This window comes from Somniosus microcephalus, chromosome 15 (genome assembly GCF_052327205.1).
Source record: "Somniosus microcephalus isolate GS21.2 chromosome 15, FLI_Smic_1.0, whole genome shotgun sequence".
In the NCBI taxonomy this organism is placed as follows: Eukaryota; Metazoa; Chordata; class Chondrichthyes; order Squaliformes; family Somniosidae; genus Somniosus; species Somniosus microcephalus.
The window spans coordinates 39,863,719-39,883,083 of record NC_141001.1 but is presented as its reverse complement, the minus strand read 5'-3'; the positions used below and the strand labels follow the sequence as shown (position 1 = coordinate 39,883,083).

The 19,365-nt window shown below is 44.4% G+C and overlaps 1 protein-coding gene across 4 annotated transcripts in view; it reads left to right on the top strand.

Annotated features, from left to right (window-relative positions):
• The window catches only part of LOC147106636 (protein phosphatase 1 regulatory subunit 12A-like), a 305,116-nt gene that overhangs the window by 167,330 nt on the left and 118,421 nt on the right, over positions 1-19,365 (top strand). For all 4 annotated transcript variants that reach the window (XM_086007660.1, XM_086007657.1, XM_086007656.1 and 1 more), the window contains exons 5-6: positions 5,741-5,885; positions 10,100-10,174. In XM_086007660.1, coding sequence (XP_085863786.1) covers positions 5,741-5,885; positions 10,100-10,174 — 220 coding nt within the window. The remainder of the gene's footprint in view (positions 1-5,740; positions 5,886-10,099; positions 10,175-19,365) is intronic.

Here is a 19,365-nt window from a genome sequence, read left to right as displayed (position 1 = left end):
CATATCTTCAACTTCCTATAAACATTTACAGATATAATCTCGGTGGAGTCAATGTCATATAAAACAATTTACAGAGATAATCTCGGTGGGAACAGTTCACAGGTTCAGTCTCTGCGGAAACAGTTCATAGATTCAGTCTCTGATCTTGACTCGTTCCGAACAACATTTCTTTGGTGTAGCCGGTTCACCTGGCTAGCGTGACTCCTCCATAGCCTTTTTCTTGACGTAACAGCTTGAACTTTCGTCCTGTTGAACCAGCAGTACGGACTTTTACAACCAACTGGCTGTCTTGACATTTTCCAGTTTTTCAACTAATTTAGCTCCTTTCGTAGTGTTCCGCCTGAGATGGTAGAAGTGCTAATATTTTAGACAGTTATTATCTTCTGCTTCTTCTTTTTCTTTTCTGCCTTTTTGAAACTCTCGGAGCTCCTTTCTTGGCTGCCAGCTGTAGCGCCACCAACTCTCTATGTTCCTTAGACCTTAAGTGCTTCCTCCGGATTTCAGCACTTTGGGAGTTTTCATCACAAGCTGGGCAGACCACATCCTCGTAATATTCAGTGTCACTCAACAGGTCATGGTAATATTCGGGTTCGTCCTGAGTTAGGCCAGCGAGAGAGCCGCCTTCTTCCTCCTCACCCGTCTGGACGTTAGCTGACGGTGGTTCCTTCCCTAGACATCTTTCTTGAAATGACTTCTTCATGCATTCATATTCATCCCGCTCTTCCTGGGTTGTCTGCCATTCCTTCACTACTGACCTCATTTGTGAGTTCAATACCTTCCCTTCCACCGGGGATTGCGGTATCAGGCTATTTAATCCTTCTACTGAAGCAGCTGTTTCAACATTCTTCTGTTCACATTGACGTGATTCAACGAACTCTTCATAGAGTAAACTGTAACACAAAATCTGTGTTGCCACCTCAGTTATTTCTGTAACTTTTGGGAGCTCCGAATTCCTTCCCTTTGCAGATTGAAGCTCGTGTTCCCATTGTGGAGTCTTGTCTCTCAGCATGTGAAGGAGTTGGCTGACCGTTAACTCTTCCGCGGGGACTCTGTGGATCAGAGTCTTCACCATTTCATCCACCTTTCCCTCCAATGCTTTCACCTTCCTTTCCTCTTGTACTTTGGTTTCAAGCGCTCGAAGAAGTTGCGCCTTGATGCTCCCAAGCTCATGTTCAGAGCCCATTCTTACAGTCTCTGTGTTTCTTACAGTTTCCTTCCCTTCCACTGAAAGGATTCCCAGTTGACTCTGCTCTTCAAGTCGTTGAACCTCGGTCATGGCCGCCTCATATTTGTCTTGGGTTTCCTCCAATATTTTTATGAGTTCTTGGACATCTTGTCTTTCATGTTCTGCCATGTCTTTCACCGCTAAATTCTCATCTATGGATGGAGCTTCTACCGATGAGTCTGTCTTGGCCTTGAGCTCATCAAGAATTTCCTGCAGCCTTTGGACTTCTTGCTCATGTTCAACCTTTAGTTGTTCATATGCTTCTACTGAAACTAGCTTTTCGGAGGTTGCCGAGTTAATCCCCTCCAGAGTTGTAGCCTGGGCCTGTTCATACTGTTCTTTCCACTTCTCACACTCTGCTTGTAAGGAGTCGTAGAGAAGAACTGGAATAAAATCCCGGCTTCCTGAAGATTCCTCTTCATTTGCTTCTTTCGCAATTTCCTGTTGGAGTTCAGCCAAGGCTGCTATGCTATCTGCCTCTTGAAGTCTCACTGCCATCAAATCTTCTTTATTCTTGCAGTCTATCTCAGTCATTTTCCCTTTATTTTCATTTAACTGAGTGATAAGCTCCTCTTGCAACATGGCCACATTATTCACATCAGGTAAAGAAGCGTTTCTCTTTTCCATGTCCAAGATTTTTTTCTGCATCTCTTTAAGTGCACACTGCGATTCAGCTTCTCTTAACCTTGCCTGCACTAGCTCCGTCTCCAATTGCAGAACAAAATCCTCAGTGTAGCGTGGTTTGCCTTTATGCTGTATCTCTAGATCATGCAAATATTCTAACTCCTGAACATCACAAGGGAGGTGTGATCGGTAATTGGTCACGATGGCTCTATGGTCGCTCTCTGCTTGAGCCAGCAGGTTCTGTTGTCTTTCCAGACTCTCCCATTCGGTGTCATAGAACTTTTTCATTGTTTTCATCTCCTGTACGAGACGGTAACTTAATTGTTCGAATTGTTGTCGTACTTTGAAATAACGTTGAGTTCGAGCTTGGTGTTCCTCCGTAATGCATATGTCTGTGACTTGAACAGACTCAGAATTCTCTGTCTTTATGCACGCCATCGTTTTTCCAACCTTAGTCAGTGAGTTCATGTTAACCTTGTTTTTCATACGTGGGCTGGACTTATCGTCTTCCGGCTCAGAGTCTGAGCTGCTTGTCTGCACCGAGTCCTCACTCGTCATTGCTTGTTGGTAGTGCCATTCCATGTCTATTTTCTTGATCCACTCCCGTCCTAGAAGTGGTGGTCCTCTCTCATGTAGTACATACAAGTTCATTCTTGGGTGTTCTTTACCCCTATCTCTCACCTTGACTCTTATTTTTCCCATGGGGTATACTTTATGCCCCGTGTATGTCTGCAATATGAACTTGGTATCTCTTAAGGGTATGTGTGAGAATAGCCGGTGGTAATCCCCTCGATTTATGACTGATACAGCTGATCCAGTGTCCAACTCCATTTTCACTTGGACTCCAGCTATTTTTAGCATGACCCAGATAGTTTGTAGGTCAGCTTCCTTACTCACATGGTGGATACTCAGACTACCAAGCTCCTGGCCGTTTGGATCTGAGTCTGGATTCTGTTCGTCTGAACTCTTCTCAGCCCCCTTGTATACCTTGTTGTACTTTTCTTGTGATGGCTTCCTTTGGTTGTTGGTCTTCTTCCCTGACCGGCATACCTTAGCGATGTGACCCAGTTTGCCACATTTCCTACATTCTTGGTTCTTAAACCAGCATTGATTCTGGTCGTGTGTTGTCTTCCCACAACGATAGCATTTTGTTGTACTCGAGGTAATTTGGTCCACCCCGAGCGCCGCCGCCTTTAGTTGCATTTCCGCCGTTCCTTTCGCTGCGGCTTCGTGTGATGCGGCTATAAGGACAGCCCTGTCAAGTGTAAGGTCGTTCTCTTCTAGTAGGCGCTTTTGCGTCCCTTCCTTGGACAATCCGCCTATGAACTTGTCTCGCAGTGCCTCTGTCAGATTCCCTCCGAACTGGCAGTATTTCGCTAGCCTACGCAGTTCGACCAAGTATTCTGCGTTGTTTTCGTCTTTCCGTTGCGTTCTTGCATAGAATTTGAATCGTTCAGCCAACATCAACGGTGTGGGGTTCAAGTGGTCCTTCAGAACAACCACAATCTCTTCGAAAGACTGATCCGCCGGTTTAGCTGGTGCTAGTAAATCCTTCAAGAGCCCGTATGTCTTTGCGCCCATCGAGTTTAACAATGTTATCGCCTTGTCGTCTTCCTCTATTTTGTTGGCTTCACAATAGATCTCGATGCGTGCCACGTACGTGGCCCAGTCTTCTATTTCAGAATTAAAGTCGTTAATATTCCCTCGCTTAGGCATTTTTCTTCCCTTGGGAGCAGCACCAGTATTTCTTTAAGTATTCTTATTTATTTGTTTGTTTCTAAGATGGCGGTTTTCCCGCGAAATCGGCGGTTTCCCGCTCTTTCCTTCTCTCCCCCCCCGCTTCAATGGCGGTATGTCAATCAAGATGGCGGTTTTCCCGCGAAAATGGCGGTTTCCCGCTCTTCCTTTCTCGCCCCGCCCACTTCAATGGCGGTTTCCCGCTTCTGGCGTCTTCTCCGCCTAATGGCGGCTTCCCGCGTTTCTTCCCGGTGGAAGGGGTACGCTTCCCCCACAGCGGACAGGTTCAGCCGCTGGCTGGCTTCCGCACAGCTCCCCTTACTCGGCTATGTCTTTTCCTCCCGCCCGCACGGCTCTACCGGCGCTGGGTACACCCCGTTAACGGAGAACAGTTCAGCCGCTGGACTGGCTCTCGCGCAGTCTCTCACCCCGTTTTCGGCTGTGTCTCTCACCCACTCCCGCACGTTCGGTTTTGCCGGCTCTGAGTACCCCATTGGTGGAGAACAGCTCAGCCGCTGGACTGGCTCCTCGCAGTCTCTCTCTCCGCACCCGGCTCTCACCCACACGGTTCCCGTTCGCCTCCCCAGCCCTCTCGCAGACCGGTGTTTCCCTCCCCGGCTGCGGCTGGGTTTCTCTTCCCGCGCCTACTCGCAGGCTCAGCGCTTCGTGGCTGCGGTCGCTGCCCGGATTTTTCCCGCCGATCGCGGTCCGGCTGTCACCCGACGCCGTTGGACCCGACTTTTGGCTGGCACAGCTCCCCCTCGACCGAGGTCGAGTGCTCTGCCCTTATCCTCCGGATACTTCTACACCTTCCCCTACTCACAGTCTCTTCGGCCGCCTTGTTCCCTGCTGATCGGCTCACTCCGCACCGTGGTAGAAGGGTAGTCAGTGCCTGTTGCTAATGGAAGCTTTTGTTGCTAAAGTCTTCCACCTTTCTCCTGCTGCAGCCTCGTGTTTTCTTCCAGCAGCACGACGAGGGCGGTTGCCTCTTTTCGACGCTCTTCTTGCTTTGGTAATCTTGCCGCAGGGTACGATCGGACTCGTCGCCACTGTAAAGTCTGTGGGTTGTGCAGTTAATAAATACACAGACTTCAGAAGTAACAAACAAAACAGGTCTTTACTATTCGAAGGTCCGGGCGAATCTGCCCCAGCAATCCTGCCACAACACTTATATACTGGTGTGGTCACTATTGGTATTACAGTATACAGAAGCCAAACAAATAGTGCCACACCTAAAGTAGTTCTCTTAAAGGTGAACGGTTACATTCAATAGTTCCCTTAAAGGTAGACGGGTACATACACTACAGCAACTAGCCCAGGCGAGTGAAGTGAAAGAGTGCTGAAATATGGAGATAATCAGCGACACTTACATTCTCGTGCGGTAATCCTCCAATCAGTGGTATTTCCCTGGAGATCTTTGTGGCTGGACTTTCCTCAGCTGTACTGCCTGAAATCAGAAAATGAAAGGGAATGGGGCGGGACAGCCTACAGCTGTAACCCTGAGTTGGGTTTTTCTTGGCTACAATAATAAGATATATCTCTCGGGACTTGTCCTGTGGAATCTGGGTTCCAATCTAGCCCACACTGACTGCATAACAGTCTGCACTCTCTGATGGCTAAAGGGATCCTGAGAATTTCAGTCTTGACTCACTTGCTGGTGGGTAAGAGTCCAAAGCATGAAGCTGCTCATAAGGCAGTGCTAATTGGCATGAAGCTGATGTGGGAGGTGTAAATGATGTGGTTAATACACATTGTTGGGGGTGTGTACCTGACCTGGGAGGGTCTGATGGGGCAGTGCAGAGGCAGCTTTACTTATGCTGTACCTTCCTGGGGAATACTTGATTTTGACACTGAATGCAAAGTGTGGAAAAACACTGATATCCTTTACTTCGAGCTCAAAGTTCACCAAAATGTTTCAGAAAAGAAGTGCACTAAATCTCGCAGTTCTTCACTGTTTGCTCCCTCCACTTTTATTGGCAAGACTCTGTGATATTGCTGTTTCTGCTCCAAATGTGTAAAGTTCAATAAACAGGATTATCCATTTAAAGAAAGCTATGGCCTTTGCAACGAAGGTGCTTCTTCCTGTCGTCCCCTTTCCTGCAAGAAGTCTTTGTGTATCACACTCCTGTTGTGCGATTTATTTTTTTGTTGCAGGTTGTTAATCCAGGCAGGCTTTGATGTGAACAGCCTAGACAACGATGGTTGGACTCCTTTGCATGCAGCATCACACTGGGGCAAAGAGGAGGTGTGCAGACTGCTGGTGGAAAACTTGTGCAACATGCAGGCCATCAATAAAGTGGTGAGTCCTACCAGCATTTAGTGATGGGTTAAAAGCTCCCACACTGACACTGCTGATTTCTCAGTGACTGTGGACACCAGATATTGAAGTAGTCATCTCAGGCTCCCCTCCATGGCTCAGTGGGTTGATGCACCCCTAATGTGGTACCAAGACTTGCCAATCACGAAGGTCCTAGGCTCCATCCCAGTCTATGCTGGGCCAACAGCTAAACCGCTACAGATAGCCTTGGTGCCCTAGACTAGAGAGAGGAAAAATCAGCCGGTGCTCCCATTCCTGATCACCATCCAGTCACTTCTGGACAGGACAGGATTGGGCATGGCTGGGTGTCAATTCAGCTCCTTCACATTGTCCGGCTCGGTGATTCTCCCATCAACATCCTGTGCTATTGGCTGTATCTCTACTGATGTCAATCCAACTGCCAGGCTCAGTTACCTCTCCCAGCAAGTGCCCTATCTTATTGATTGTATTAGTGCTAAAGTTAATCCAGCTCCCTCACAGAGCCACTGTCGAGCTTTTCACTGCCACTGTAAAGCTGATGCCACATATCACCATATGAGTATTGCACTATATTTCACTCTTTTGCATTTCATTAAACTGGATTGCACTGTATTATTGGGCCAAAGTTTGCTTGAGTGGGGCATCTCCCGCGTACACTGTTAGACATTTTTCCTGCACCTTTCAGCTCAAAAAATTTGCGCTGTAAGTTGCTGGAAGTGCAAGCTGATAACGGTGCGACGAGGGCAACGGGGCATCTGGGACCTTGGTGAACGATGGGACCAACAGTCTATCTCCTTAACCACTGAGATTTAAGGATTGAGAAAGAAACCGAGGAACGACGGAGTAGGACAGTTAATTAGAGTCAAATCAGGTACAGAAAGAGGAATGAAGAGAGGGGAAAGTATGATTGGATTAAGAGAGATAGAAAAAAAGAGACAGAAAGGAAAAGTAAGAAAAAATCTTTAAAAAAATGTAATTTAATTTTTTCAAATCTCTAAGTAGAATTTACTACATGCATGAATGAAACTTGAACAGTTTAAATTGTTCCTTCTCTGGGCCATAGAGCTTGACTGGCATTGCATTAACAATTATCACGGCGTTAAAAGGGTCCTTACGCTCTTAATTACCAGCCATAACTTTCTATGGCGAGTTTAATGGGCAATTAATGTGCTAATCCAGCAAGTTCTTAACAATAACGGGGAGGGTAAGGACGAGATGCCGTTTACGTGAAGCAAAAGGCGGAGCTGCATAAATTGACCAACAGGTTCTGTAAATGCACAACTCACGGCAAATCTCTTAATCCCCTGAATTTGCTGGCCGATTTGCATATTAATAACCGCGTGTGTTGATAACGCAGTTATTTTTCCAGCAAGATTTTGTCCATTAAGTCTTGCACTTTATCACACTACATTGTACTGCATGCCTATGTTGGACTGTACTGTATTACAGTGCACTGTATTCCATTGTTTCACTACATTGTGCTCTGTTGCATTGTATTGCATTTGATAACACTACATTTCTTTGCTTCACTCTGATGTGTTATATTGCACAATAAAAGCAACTTATATTTATATAACCTTACAGTAGTAAAGGCCCAAGCCACTTTGCTGAGCTGGAAACTGATGAGCGGTAGAACAAGAGTTTGGGGCAAGGGAAAGGGTGGTTGAAGAGAGAGGTTTTTCAGGAGGCTTTTGTGGGAGGGAAGGGATTTGAAAACCCTTGTCCACATGCTGAACAGATTCTTGGCTAATTTGGGGCCAATTGACATCTTTTAAAAGGGAGCTGGATAGTTACCTGTTGAGAATGGGAATTGAGTGGAGTAGCAATATTAATAACATTGCTTGATTTTTTTTTTTGGTGGGGGGGGGAGGTAGGAGGAAAAAAATCCCAGGAATTTAGATTTAATGAATTCATACTCCTAGGACGTAGCCTCATTCACTGGTTCTGTGCATCAGAGAGTTGGGCAGGTAAATCAGTACAGAATTTTTAAAGCCATTAAAATGAATGGACAGAAAAGCAACTCGATCCATTGACCTCCCCGCCCGGATTCCCGTTCGGAGCTGCAGCGTGCCAAACAAAACGTGCAGATTTGTAAAGTCTACTCTGATCATAGTAGGATATCAAGATTTTGTGGTGATGGTTGGGGGTGGAGAAGAGAAGGAAGCCGATTGATAGAATCATACATTGGCGCTGGATGCAACAGGTTTGATGGGCTGAATGGTCTTTTCTGATTCCTTATCAGCTTCGTATTGATGCTGTATTGCATTGCCTGATGCTGCACTGTACTATAAGACTTTATATAGTACTGCATTGATTTATATTGTACAGTATACCCTGGTCAGTGTGCTCCCGCAACCAATATAACCAAAAAAGATTAATTAGTAAGTCATCGCATTGCTATTTGGATCTTCCAGTGTGCAAGCAGGCTCACAGTTGCTTACTTGCCAACAGTCACCGTACTTCAAAGTGACTCATTGTATGAAGCACTTTGAGAAGCTTTGCCCTGTATTGTACTATGTTGCTCTGTATTGCTCAATGTTGCTTATATGTACGATATCATTCCATGTTGCTTTGCGTTGCTGAATATTGCATAGTATTGATCTATATTGCTGTGTTGCTCTGTATTGCTGTATTGCTCTATATTACACTGTATTGATCTATATTCCAGCATTTGTTCTATATTGACTATTGCTCTGTATTGCACCATATTACTCTATACTAGCTGTATTGCCCTTTATTGCACTTTATTTCTCTATGCTGCTGTGTTGCACTATATTGCTCTAGATTGCACTCTATTCTTTGTTGCAGTAATTTGAAATATAGAACACTTCAGTGCAGTAGTGAGTATACATACTGAGTCTGTTGCTTTATATTGCAATGGATTGTTGTATTTTCCACTGTGTTCTATATTGTGCTATGTTGTTCCATACTGCCTGTATTGACCTATGCTGTTCTACATCGCACTGTATTCTCTGATATATATATATTGGATTGCTCTATATTCTACTGTACAGCTCTATATTTCATTTTGTTGCTCTATATTGATTGTTCTATATTGCATTATATTTATACATTGCACTGTACTGCTCTGGTTTGCATTGTATTACTCTAAATTAGAAAATGCTAATTAAAGTATGAAAATGATTCACAATTGATGCATGTAATTTTACACTGATTAATCTTGTGGGTTGGTGTTTCCTGTCGAACTTGCATAGTAGATTTCTACCTCACACAGTTTAGGAATTATGCCAAATCTCAGATGCCCCATTGCTTCGAGCTGCTTGACCTTCCTGCACTTTGTGGAAATACAGTCTGTTTCTTTTTTGGGTGAATTAGCTGCAGGGAATTGATAATGCTGCACTCACAAGCACCTGAATGCAACCTCCTTCTGGCCAGTCGTAAAGAACATCGTAGATCTAGAGTAGTTACTGCCCAAGATGACTCCTCCCTCCCCCCTGGGCTAATTTATCATGTGTGCAATCACAATCTTACATGGGTACAGAAAGCATTTAAAGACTTGTAACCAATAGTTCCACAATGTAATGCTGTTCACAGTGTAATGCTGATGTAAATGCTCTGTACCAGGAGGCTGGACATCACTGACAAATTTGTGAAAACAATAAAATGGTCAATTACAGGAAAGAGGTGGCTAAACCTGAAACCTGGTGCAGGGATTCAGATGCTTTCTGATCCCTGCTTCCTGATAACTGAGCCTAACTACATTTCCAGGACTGCCTGTGATCCTGGGAGACTGACACACGACTATCCGAGAAAGACCATTCCCTGCTGATGAACTGGAGTGAAAGTTTTTTAAAAAGAAGCACAGCCCTAAAGGCTTCATTCTCAGCTGCAGTTTAGGGATTTGTTGAGTGGATACTTGACCTTTGCAGTGCATTGTGGGTCCAGAGTTTTGTTTGTTCAGTTGAACTGTTACAGACATGTTACAACTTTGTTTTAAAAACAGAAAATGTTGGAAATACTCGGCAGGTCAGGCAGCATCTGTTAAGAGAGAAACAATAAACATTTCAGGTCGATGACCTTTCATCAGAACTCTATTTTCAACATGTTCTGTTTTTTATTTCAGCTTTCCAGCATCCACAGTAGTTTGCTTTTGTACAACTTTGTTTTACTGTCTCCAAAAATGACTGTAAAGTGGAGAGTAGCGATTGCTTGCTATCAGGGACTATGATCATTGACCGGTTTTTCCTGAATCGTAGGGTCAAACTGCATTTGATGTTGCAGATGAAAACCTCTTGGAACTGTTAGAGGAGCTACAGAAGAAGCAGACTGTTGTAAGTATCAGCCAGAGAGATGTATTGGCAACTGTTTCAGGACAACTTGCTCACACACGGGGACAAGTTACACTGTCCCTGGGGTAAACTTCTGACAAAGTTAAAAAGGTAACTGGTATCCCTTTATATGCTGGTTTTGTTTGTCAGGGAATGTCAGGGGGGTGGGGGGTCTGCCTGGTTCCTTTTTGATGGCTATTTGATGGGCCTCTCCCAACCACCACCAGCCAATCCATGCTCAGTAGAAGAAAATCATTGATAGTACCACAAATGGTTTCATAGGGAAGCTCCTCCCATGGACCGCCTTCCTCACCCTCAAAACAAAATTGGAAAATACAACCCACCCCTTCCTAAATGCTATGTTTGCACAGTAGCCAACGTTGAGCAGATATTTATTTAATATAAAAAGATTTATGTCCTTCAAGTTTATAACTAATTTAGTTCAAGCTGGTTAAAGGGATGGTACACGATATGTTGGGTCCTCCTTTTAGTTCATTTCTATCTCGAGGCCCTCTTCAACCTCCTCCTGCTTTTCCTTTATCCTCAGCCTCTTGCTTGTGGCAGGTTTGTCCACTCTCCTACCAAACTAGGGGATTGCTAGCTGTCACATGTGGGAAGTCAAAACTTTTGACACACATCTTTCATAACGTGATTTCCTGATTATCAAATTTCAGGATGACTGTACTGTTTAGATATCTGATCTGCGATTATAGCAGAAGATTTACTGTGTGTCTAACTTTGGCTGTACTTGACCTGAGACTGCTTGATGGGACTTTGGAGTAAGGTGCTTTTCTCTGCATCTAACATATTCTGTACCTCTCGCCTGTGAGTCAGAGACTTGAGCACATAATCTAGACTGATGCTGCAGTGTGGTACTGAGGGAGTGCTGCCCTCTCTAAGGTGCCATCTTTCAGATGAGACATTAAACCGAGGCTCTGTCTGCCCTCTCGGGTGGACATAAAAGATCCCATGACACTATTTGAAGAAGAGCAGGGGAGTTCTCCTGGTGTCCTGGCCAATATTTATCCCTCAACCAATGCCTAAAACAAATAATCTGGTCATTATCTCATTGTTGTTTGTGGGACCTTGCTATGCGCATATTGGCTGCTGCGTTTCATACAATTTACAATGACTACACTTCAGAAGTACTGCATTGGTTGTAAAGCGCTTTGGGACAGCCTGAGGTCGTGAAAAGCGCTATGTAAATGCAAGTCTTTTCTTTCATTTAGCTGACCTGGGTGTGTTTGACTTGACTCAATGTCGTTGAGCAGGTTTGGCCTATATTCTCTGGAGTTTAGAAGAATGAGAGGTGATCTTATTGAAACATACAAAATTCTTACAGGGCTTGACAGGGTAGATGCAGGGAGGATGTTTCCCCTGGCTGGGGAGTCTAGAACCAGGGGTCACAGTCTCAGAATAAGGGGTCGGCCATTTAGGACTGAGATGAGAAATTTCTTCACTCAGAAGGTGGTGAGTCTTTGGAATTCTCTACCCCGGCTGTGGAGGCTCAGTCGTTGAGTACAGAGATCGATAGATTTTTGAATATTAAGGGAATCAAGGGATATGGAGATAGTGGAGATGAGGTAGAAGATCAGCCATGATCTTATTGAATGGCGGAGCAGGCTCGAGGGGCTGAATGGCCTACTCCTGCTCCTATTTCTTATGTTCTTATGTTTTTTTCTTCTTTGGTGTAGATTGATGGCATTTCTGTGTGTATGTACTGTACTGCAGGGATGGATAAAGCAGGATAAGGTTTGCCAGTTAGTTCCAACAGTGGCTTCAGTGCAGCAGCACCAAAGTGGAGGTGCTGTGGGGGAAAAAAACAATAGCTGGTGTGCCAAGGTGTGAAGTGTATTTTTACTGTAAACCTGAGGCTCCACACCTGAAAAACTGTTCCGAAGAACTGTTGCTGTGGGCGAGGCGGGATGTTTGTCGGGTTACTGAATAGTGCACTGGGTGGTAAAGGTCTCTCTCAAATAGATCTCTTATTAGTTAGAATCATAGAATGGTTACAGCACAGAAGGAGGCCATTCGGCCTGTCGAGCCTGTGCCGGCTCTCTGCAGGAACACATCAGCTAGTTCCACTCCCCCGCCCTTTCCCCGTAGTCCTACAATTTTTTTTCCTTCAGGTACTTATCCAATTCTCTTTTGAAAGCCGTGATCGAATCTGCCTCCCCCACCCTCTCAGGCAGTGCATTCCAGATCCTAACCACTCGCTGCATAAAAAAGTTTTTCTTCATGTCGCCTTTGGTTCTTCTGCCAATCACCTTAAATCTGTGTCCTCTGGTTCTCAACCCTTCCGCCAATGGGAACAGTTTCTCTCTATCTACTCTGTCTAGACCCCTCATGATTTTGAATACCTCTTAAATCACCTCTCAACCATCTCTGCTCTGAGGAGAACAACCCCAGCTTCTCCAGTCTATCCACGTAACTGAAGTCCTTCATCCCTGGAACTATTCTTGTAAATTGTTTCTGCACCCTCTCTATGACCTTCACACCCTTCCTAAAGTGCAGTGCCCTGAATTAGACACAATATTCCAGTTGAGGCCGAACCAGTGTTTTATACAGATTCATCATAACTTCCTTGCTTTTGTACTCTATGCCTCTATTTATGAAGCCCAGGATCCCGTATGCTTTTTTTTTTAACCACTTTCTCAACCTGCCCTGCCACCTTCAATGATTTGTGCACATATACCCCCAGGTCTCGCTGTTCATGCACCCCCTTTAGAATTGTACCCTTTATATTGCCGCTCCTCGTTCTTCCAACCAAAATATATCACTTTACACTTTCCTGCATTAAATGTCATCTGCCACGTGTCCACCCATTCCACCAGCCTGTATATCCTCCTCACTGTTCATTATACTTAAAAGTTTTGTGTCATCTGCAGATTTTGAAATTGTGCTCTGTACCCCCAAGTCCAAGTTCGTAATTCAGATCATCCACCTCCTCCTGAGTGGAAGAGCACTGCATGGAACTGGGTAGGAAGTACATTTTTCACCTGACTTTGGGCCGGCTGCCTATTGCCAGCATTCTACCAACACTAGTGTTAAATGAGCACTGGGAGGTACAATGTCTCGGACTGACCTCTCCGATCTTCACTGTGGCAAATTACCTGTCGCTCAGTATCTCCTCTACATTTGCATGAGAGGACGGCAAGCAATAGGATGCGTAGTGCACCTTGTTGCTTGTCAGGTCAAGGTTGTTGGTTTGTGTTTCCATTTTTCCAGTGGGAAGGGGCTGCTTAGCTGCTCCTGACTGTCAGACCTGTGGTGTTGTGCAGGCTTGTAATGATATCAGCAAATAGAGATGGTATTTGCCTGTTCGATTATGATGCCCTCGCAGCATGATTGCAGGTATTGATTGCTTGTGCCTGACCAGCAGAGGTCATGTGACCGAGACAAGCAAGGCAGTTTAGTTTAGTTTCAGTTTCGTTCTAGATGCATCACAGCATCGTGTCTCCTGTAAAAGCTGTATAAAGAGTTGAACAGACTTTGGATTAAAACTCATTCTCTTTCATAAATGTCTCATCATTGAACCCACAAAGAAATCAATACATGTTGTCAGAAGTGATTGAAAGAGATGAAGAGAAAAAGTTTGAAGTTAAATCAGCTCTCCACAAATTAGCAAGCCAAAAGAGAACATCGTTGCTTACCATTAGAGAATAGCTAACGAAGTGAAAAATGGAAGGTTTACTCCCACCGGCGACGCTTCAGTTGACAGGTAATGTGGCTGAAAATTGGAGAAGGTTCAAACAATGTGTGGGGTTGTATTTATCAGCAATCGGAGCTGACGAGAAAAGTAATAAAAGGAAATCGTCACTGTTCTTACATGTCATGGGTGATGAAGCGCTGGAGGTGTATAATAACTTCACATTCGTTGCTAATGGAGACAAAATGAAGCTAGATAAAATAATGGAACAGTTTGAGGCCTACTGCATACCTAAACGTAACGTGACGTTTGAGAGGCACAGATTTTTCACGTGAACAGAAAATGGATGAGACTATTGATCAGTATGTGACTGAACTGAGAAACAGAAGCAAATCGTGTGAATTTGGGGGACTGACAGACTCGCTGATAAAAGACAGACTGGTGTGTGGTATTCCAGATAATGGTCTAAGGGAAAGACTGCTAAGAGCGCAAGATCTAGACCTGGGAAAAGCCATAGCACTGTGTAGGGCTACAGAGACTGTGAAGTTGCAGGCAAAGGAGCTGTTCAGTGACAATAGCTGCAACGTGGATGCAGTGAGAAAGAACGGATACAAACCGTTTAACAAAACGAGCGCCAATGTGAAAAAAGAGGCATGGCCAGCGAACGAAAATGAAAGGGACAATTGAAAGTCATGTAGTCGATGCGGTACATAGCATCCACCAAAAAAGTGTCCAGCATATGGTAAAACATGCAATAGTTGCAACAAAAACAACCATTATGCCCGTTGCTGTAAGAACCAAATGCAACAAAGCAAGGTCCATGCAGTAGATGAAAGCGACATAGAGGAGTTCTATGTAGATGTTGTGTCTGAAAACAAAAAAGAAGAAAGAGACTGGATGTTGACACTAAAAGTGAATGACATACACATTCCATTTAAATTGGATACTGGAGCACAAGTTAATGTGATATCAGAGACTGATTTTAAGAAAATTAGACCCAGACCAAAGATACATGGAATAAAAGTGAAAGTGACAGGATACTCAGGTACTGATATACCAGTGAAAGGAAGATGCATTGTCAAAGTAACACACAAGGACAGAGAGCACACGCTAGCATTAATCGTGGTGCCAAAGGATGTGCAAGCCATACTAGGTTTAAAAGCCTGTGAGAGACTGAACCTGGTAAAGAGAGTCCTCGTTGTGGAAAGCGAAGGAGAGACAGTCTATGATGAACTCATGAAAGAGTACAACGACCTATTTAAGGGTCTAGGCTGCATTCCAGGAGAACACATGATCAGAGTAGATAAAAGTATGACACCAGTCATACATCCATGCAGAAAAGTTCCGTTTGCTCTTCAAAAGCAACTGAAGGCAGAGTTGGACAGGATGGAAAGCCTGAACGTGATTCAGAAGATAGATGAGCCAGCTGAGTGGGTGAGTTCCCTCGTCGTAGTGGACAAAAAGAATGGAAAGCTCAGAATTTGCCTGGATCCAAGAGATCTAAACAGAGCAATAAAGAGAGAGCACTTCAAGCTTCCTACACGTGAGGAAATCATGGCACAGTTTGCAAATGCAAAATATTTCAGCAAGTTAGATGCATCATCAGGATTTTGGCAGATGAAGCTGGACGAAGCAAGTTCAAGACTGTGCACGTTCAACAGTCCATTTGGCAGATACAGATTCCTAAGGTTACCATTTGGCATTGCCTCAGCTCCTGAAGTGTATCACAAGACTATCCATATGATCTATGAGCACCTGGAGGGAGTTGATACATCAATGGATGACATCATAGTATGGGGAACCACGAGAACTGAGCATGACGAGAGACTGAAAAAAGTGCTGGAAGCAACAAGGAAAACAAACCTGAAGCTGAATAGAGAGAAATGCCAGCTCGGGGTGACAGAACTGACATTCGTGGGAGATATCCTTAGCAGTGAGGGCATCAGACCAGATCCCAGAAAGGTGTCCGCCATTGAGAATATGCCAAAGCCACAATGCAAAAAGGACGTGCAGAGGTTTAATGGAATGATCAACTACATGGGGAAATTCATATCCAACCTCTCAGAAAAGATGGCGCCACTGAGAAGACTAACTGAAAAGAACATAGAATGGGAATGGAATCATGAGCATGAGAAGTCATGGAGCGATCTAAAGAAACTGCTCACAGAGGAACCAGTTCTGAGGTTTTATGACCTAGCGAGACCCATCAAGATATCATCAGATGCATCACAGAGTGGGCTCGGTGCCGTTCTTCTGCAAAAATATGACTACAGGCAACCTATTGCATATGCATCGCGCTCAATGACCGACGCGGAGACGCGATATGCTCAAATAGAAAAGGAGCTGCTCAGCATCACATACGCCTGTGAAAGATTTCACCAGTTTGTGGCAGGACAAGCAATCAGTGTAGAGACTGACCATAAGCCCTTGATTGCATTGTTCCAAAAGCCACTAAATAGCTGTCCACTTAGAATACAAAGAATGATGATCAGGCTGCAACGCTATACACTGAATGTTGCGTACACACCGGGTAAGCTGATGTATACAGCAGACACGTTGTCCAGAGCTGTAGACCCAAGTGAGCCCGCAAACACCACAATGGATGACAAAGTGAACGCCTACGTGGACATGATCACAAGTGCACTGCCCATAGCAGATGCAAAAATGGAGCTCATAAAGACTGAGACAAACAAAGATGAAACAATGAGACGACTGAGAAAAAGCATCTTGGATGGATGGCCCAACATGAAGCAAGACTGCTCACCTGATATAGCAGAGTACTGGAACTGCAGGGCGGAACTATCAGTGGTCGAAGACATCATCTACAAAGGAAGTAAAATAGTTATCCCAAAGAGTCTGAGAAGAGAGATGCTAAAAAGGATCCATGGAGGACATCTGGGAATCGAAAAGTGTAAGAAAAGAGCACGAGAGGTGATGTACTGGCCACGAATCAACCAAGATGTGACAAATGAGGTGTCAAACTGCACAATATGCCTGAAATATCGAGCAAGCAATCCGGTAGAACCACTAAAGCCACACCCAGCACCAGACAGACCTTACCAGAAGGTGGGCGCTGACCTATTCGGATGTCAAGGGAAGGACTATCTTGTAGTCACAGACTATTACTCCCTGTATCCAGAGGTTTGTAGACTGCACACCACCACTGCAGATGCTGTGATAACATGTATGAAAGCCATATTCTCCAGACATGGCGTGGCAAGCGAGGTCTTCACAGACAACGGACCTCAGTTTTACAATGCAAGTTTCCGACACTTTGCCAAAGAGTGGGACTTTGTCCACACAACGTCAAGTCCTCACTTTCCACAGTCCAATGGACTAGTGGAAAAATCGGTCCAGACAGTGAAAAGACTGATGTACAAGGCAAAAGACAGTGGAACTGACTTCTACCAGAGCATGCTTGTATACCGCACAACGCCGCTCGAGTGTGGTATGTCACCAGCTCAACTCCTGATGGGACGTCGGCTAAGGTCAAACCTACCCATCCCGGAGCACCTCCTGAAAACAAAAGAGGGGGAGAAAGTGAGGAAGTTCAAAGAACAACAGAAAGAAAAGCAAAAGTACTACTATGACAGAGGAACACAAAACCTACCTGAACTCCACACTGGTGACCAAGTAAGGTTGAAAGACAAAACAAACACATGGACTCAGAAGGGAACTGTCCTGAGTGAAGTTCAACCAAGATCATACACCATTCAGACAGATGAGGGTGCTGTTCTGAGAAGAAATTGTCGAGATTTTCTCATGGGACCAGCCACAGCAGGTCAAGAGACTGATACTGTTGAACAACCTGATCACACAGCTGAGAACCAATCATCTGAGGCAACAACTCAGATTCAAGGACAATCAATCAGAAAATCCTCAAGACACGTGAAGCCTCCTGAGAGACTCATTGAGCAAATTTAAGGACTATTGTTATAGAAGGAAGTAATGTTATCTTATTCTTTCTTCAAGTTCTAGTGTATTGACATATTTCATGTGAACACACAAAGCAAGGTTAAAAAACCTTGATCATGATGATGATAATGTAAGTTCATTAAGTGTTACAGTTAAAATGCAGATTAATACAAAGAAAACACGTTAGTTTAAAGTAAAATACTTTTGTTTTAAGGAAAGGAGATGTCATGATATCAGCAAATAGAGATGGTATTTGCCTGTTCGATTATGATGCCCTAGCTGCATGATTGCAGGTATTGATTGCTTGTGCCTGACCAGCAGAGGTCATGTGACCGAGACGAGCAAGGCAGTTTAGTTTAGTTTCAGTTTCGTTCTAGATGCATCACAGCATCGTGTCTCCTGTAAAAGCTGTATAAAGAGTTGAACAGACTTTGGATTAAAACTCATTCTCTTTCATAAATGTCTCATCATTGAACCCACAAAGAAATCAATACACAGGCTGACTTGTCTTACAGTTGTAGCTGCCTTCATAACAAAGGCCCAACCAAATATAAAAAGTTGGGATATAAACAGAAAAAGCTGGAAATACTTAGCAGGTCAGGCAGCATCTGTAGAGAGAGAAACAGAGTTAACGTTTCAGGTCGATGACCTTTCGTTCTGATTGGTAGTGGAGCAAAGGCCTCACAGGCGTCTGTTTCAACATAGCTCTCCAGGAACTATCAATGGATCCCGGGGACATCAGTTACCAGAGGTGGCACTCTTTCATAGAATCCTAGAAATTTACAGCACAGAAGGAGGCCGTTCGACCCATTGTGTCTGTGCCGGCTGAAAAGGAGCTATCCAGCCTAATCCTACTTTCCAGCTCTTGGTCCGTAGCCCTGTAGGTTACGGCACTTCAAGTGCATATCTAAGCACTTTTTGAGGGTTTCCGTCTCGACCACCCTTTCAGGCAGTGAGTTCCAGACCCCCACCACGCTCTGGGTGAAAAAAGTTCTCCTCAACTCCGCTCTAATCCTTCTACCAATTACTTTAAATCTCTGCCCCCTGGTTATTAACCTCTCTGCTAAGGTAAATAGGTTCTCCCTATCCACTCTATCTCGGCCCCCCATAATTTTATACACCTCAATTAAATCTCCCCTCAGCCTCCTCTGTTCCAAAGAAAACAACCCCAGCCTATCCAATCTTTCCTCATAGCTAAAATTCTACAGTCCAGGCAACATCCTCGTAAATCTCCTCTGCACCCTCTCTAGTGCAATCACATCTTTCTTGTAATGTGGTGACCAGAACTGCACACAGTACTCTTGCTGTGAACGAGCTAGTGTTTTATACAGTTCTAACATAACCTCCCTGCTCTTATATTCTATGCCTCAGCGAATAAAGAAAATATCCCGTATGCTTTCTTAACCACCTTATCTACCTGTCCTGCTCTTTGATTCACCTTCACTTTTGTCCAACCTGCTGAGTGAATCTCAACTTCTTTTTGTATTGTAAACTTGTTTAAGTTTCATAGGCCTATCTCAGAACCACTAAACTTTGGGGTTTCTTAATGTTGTCTTAGCAACCAGTAATAATGAAGTCTTTGTGGTTCAAAAGAGATTCCTTTGTGAGACTGGTACCCTGGTTTGGAGTT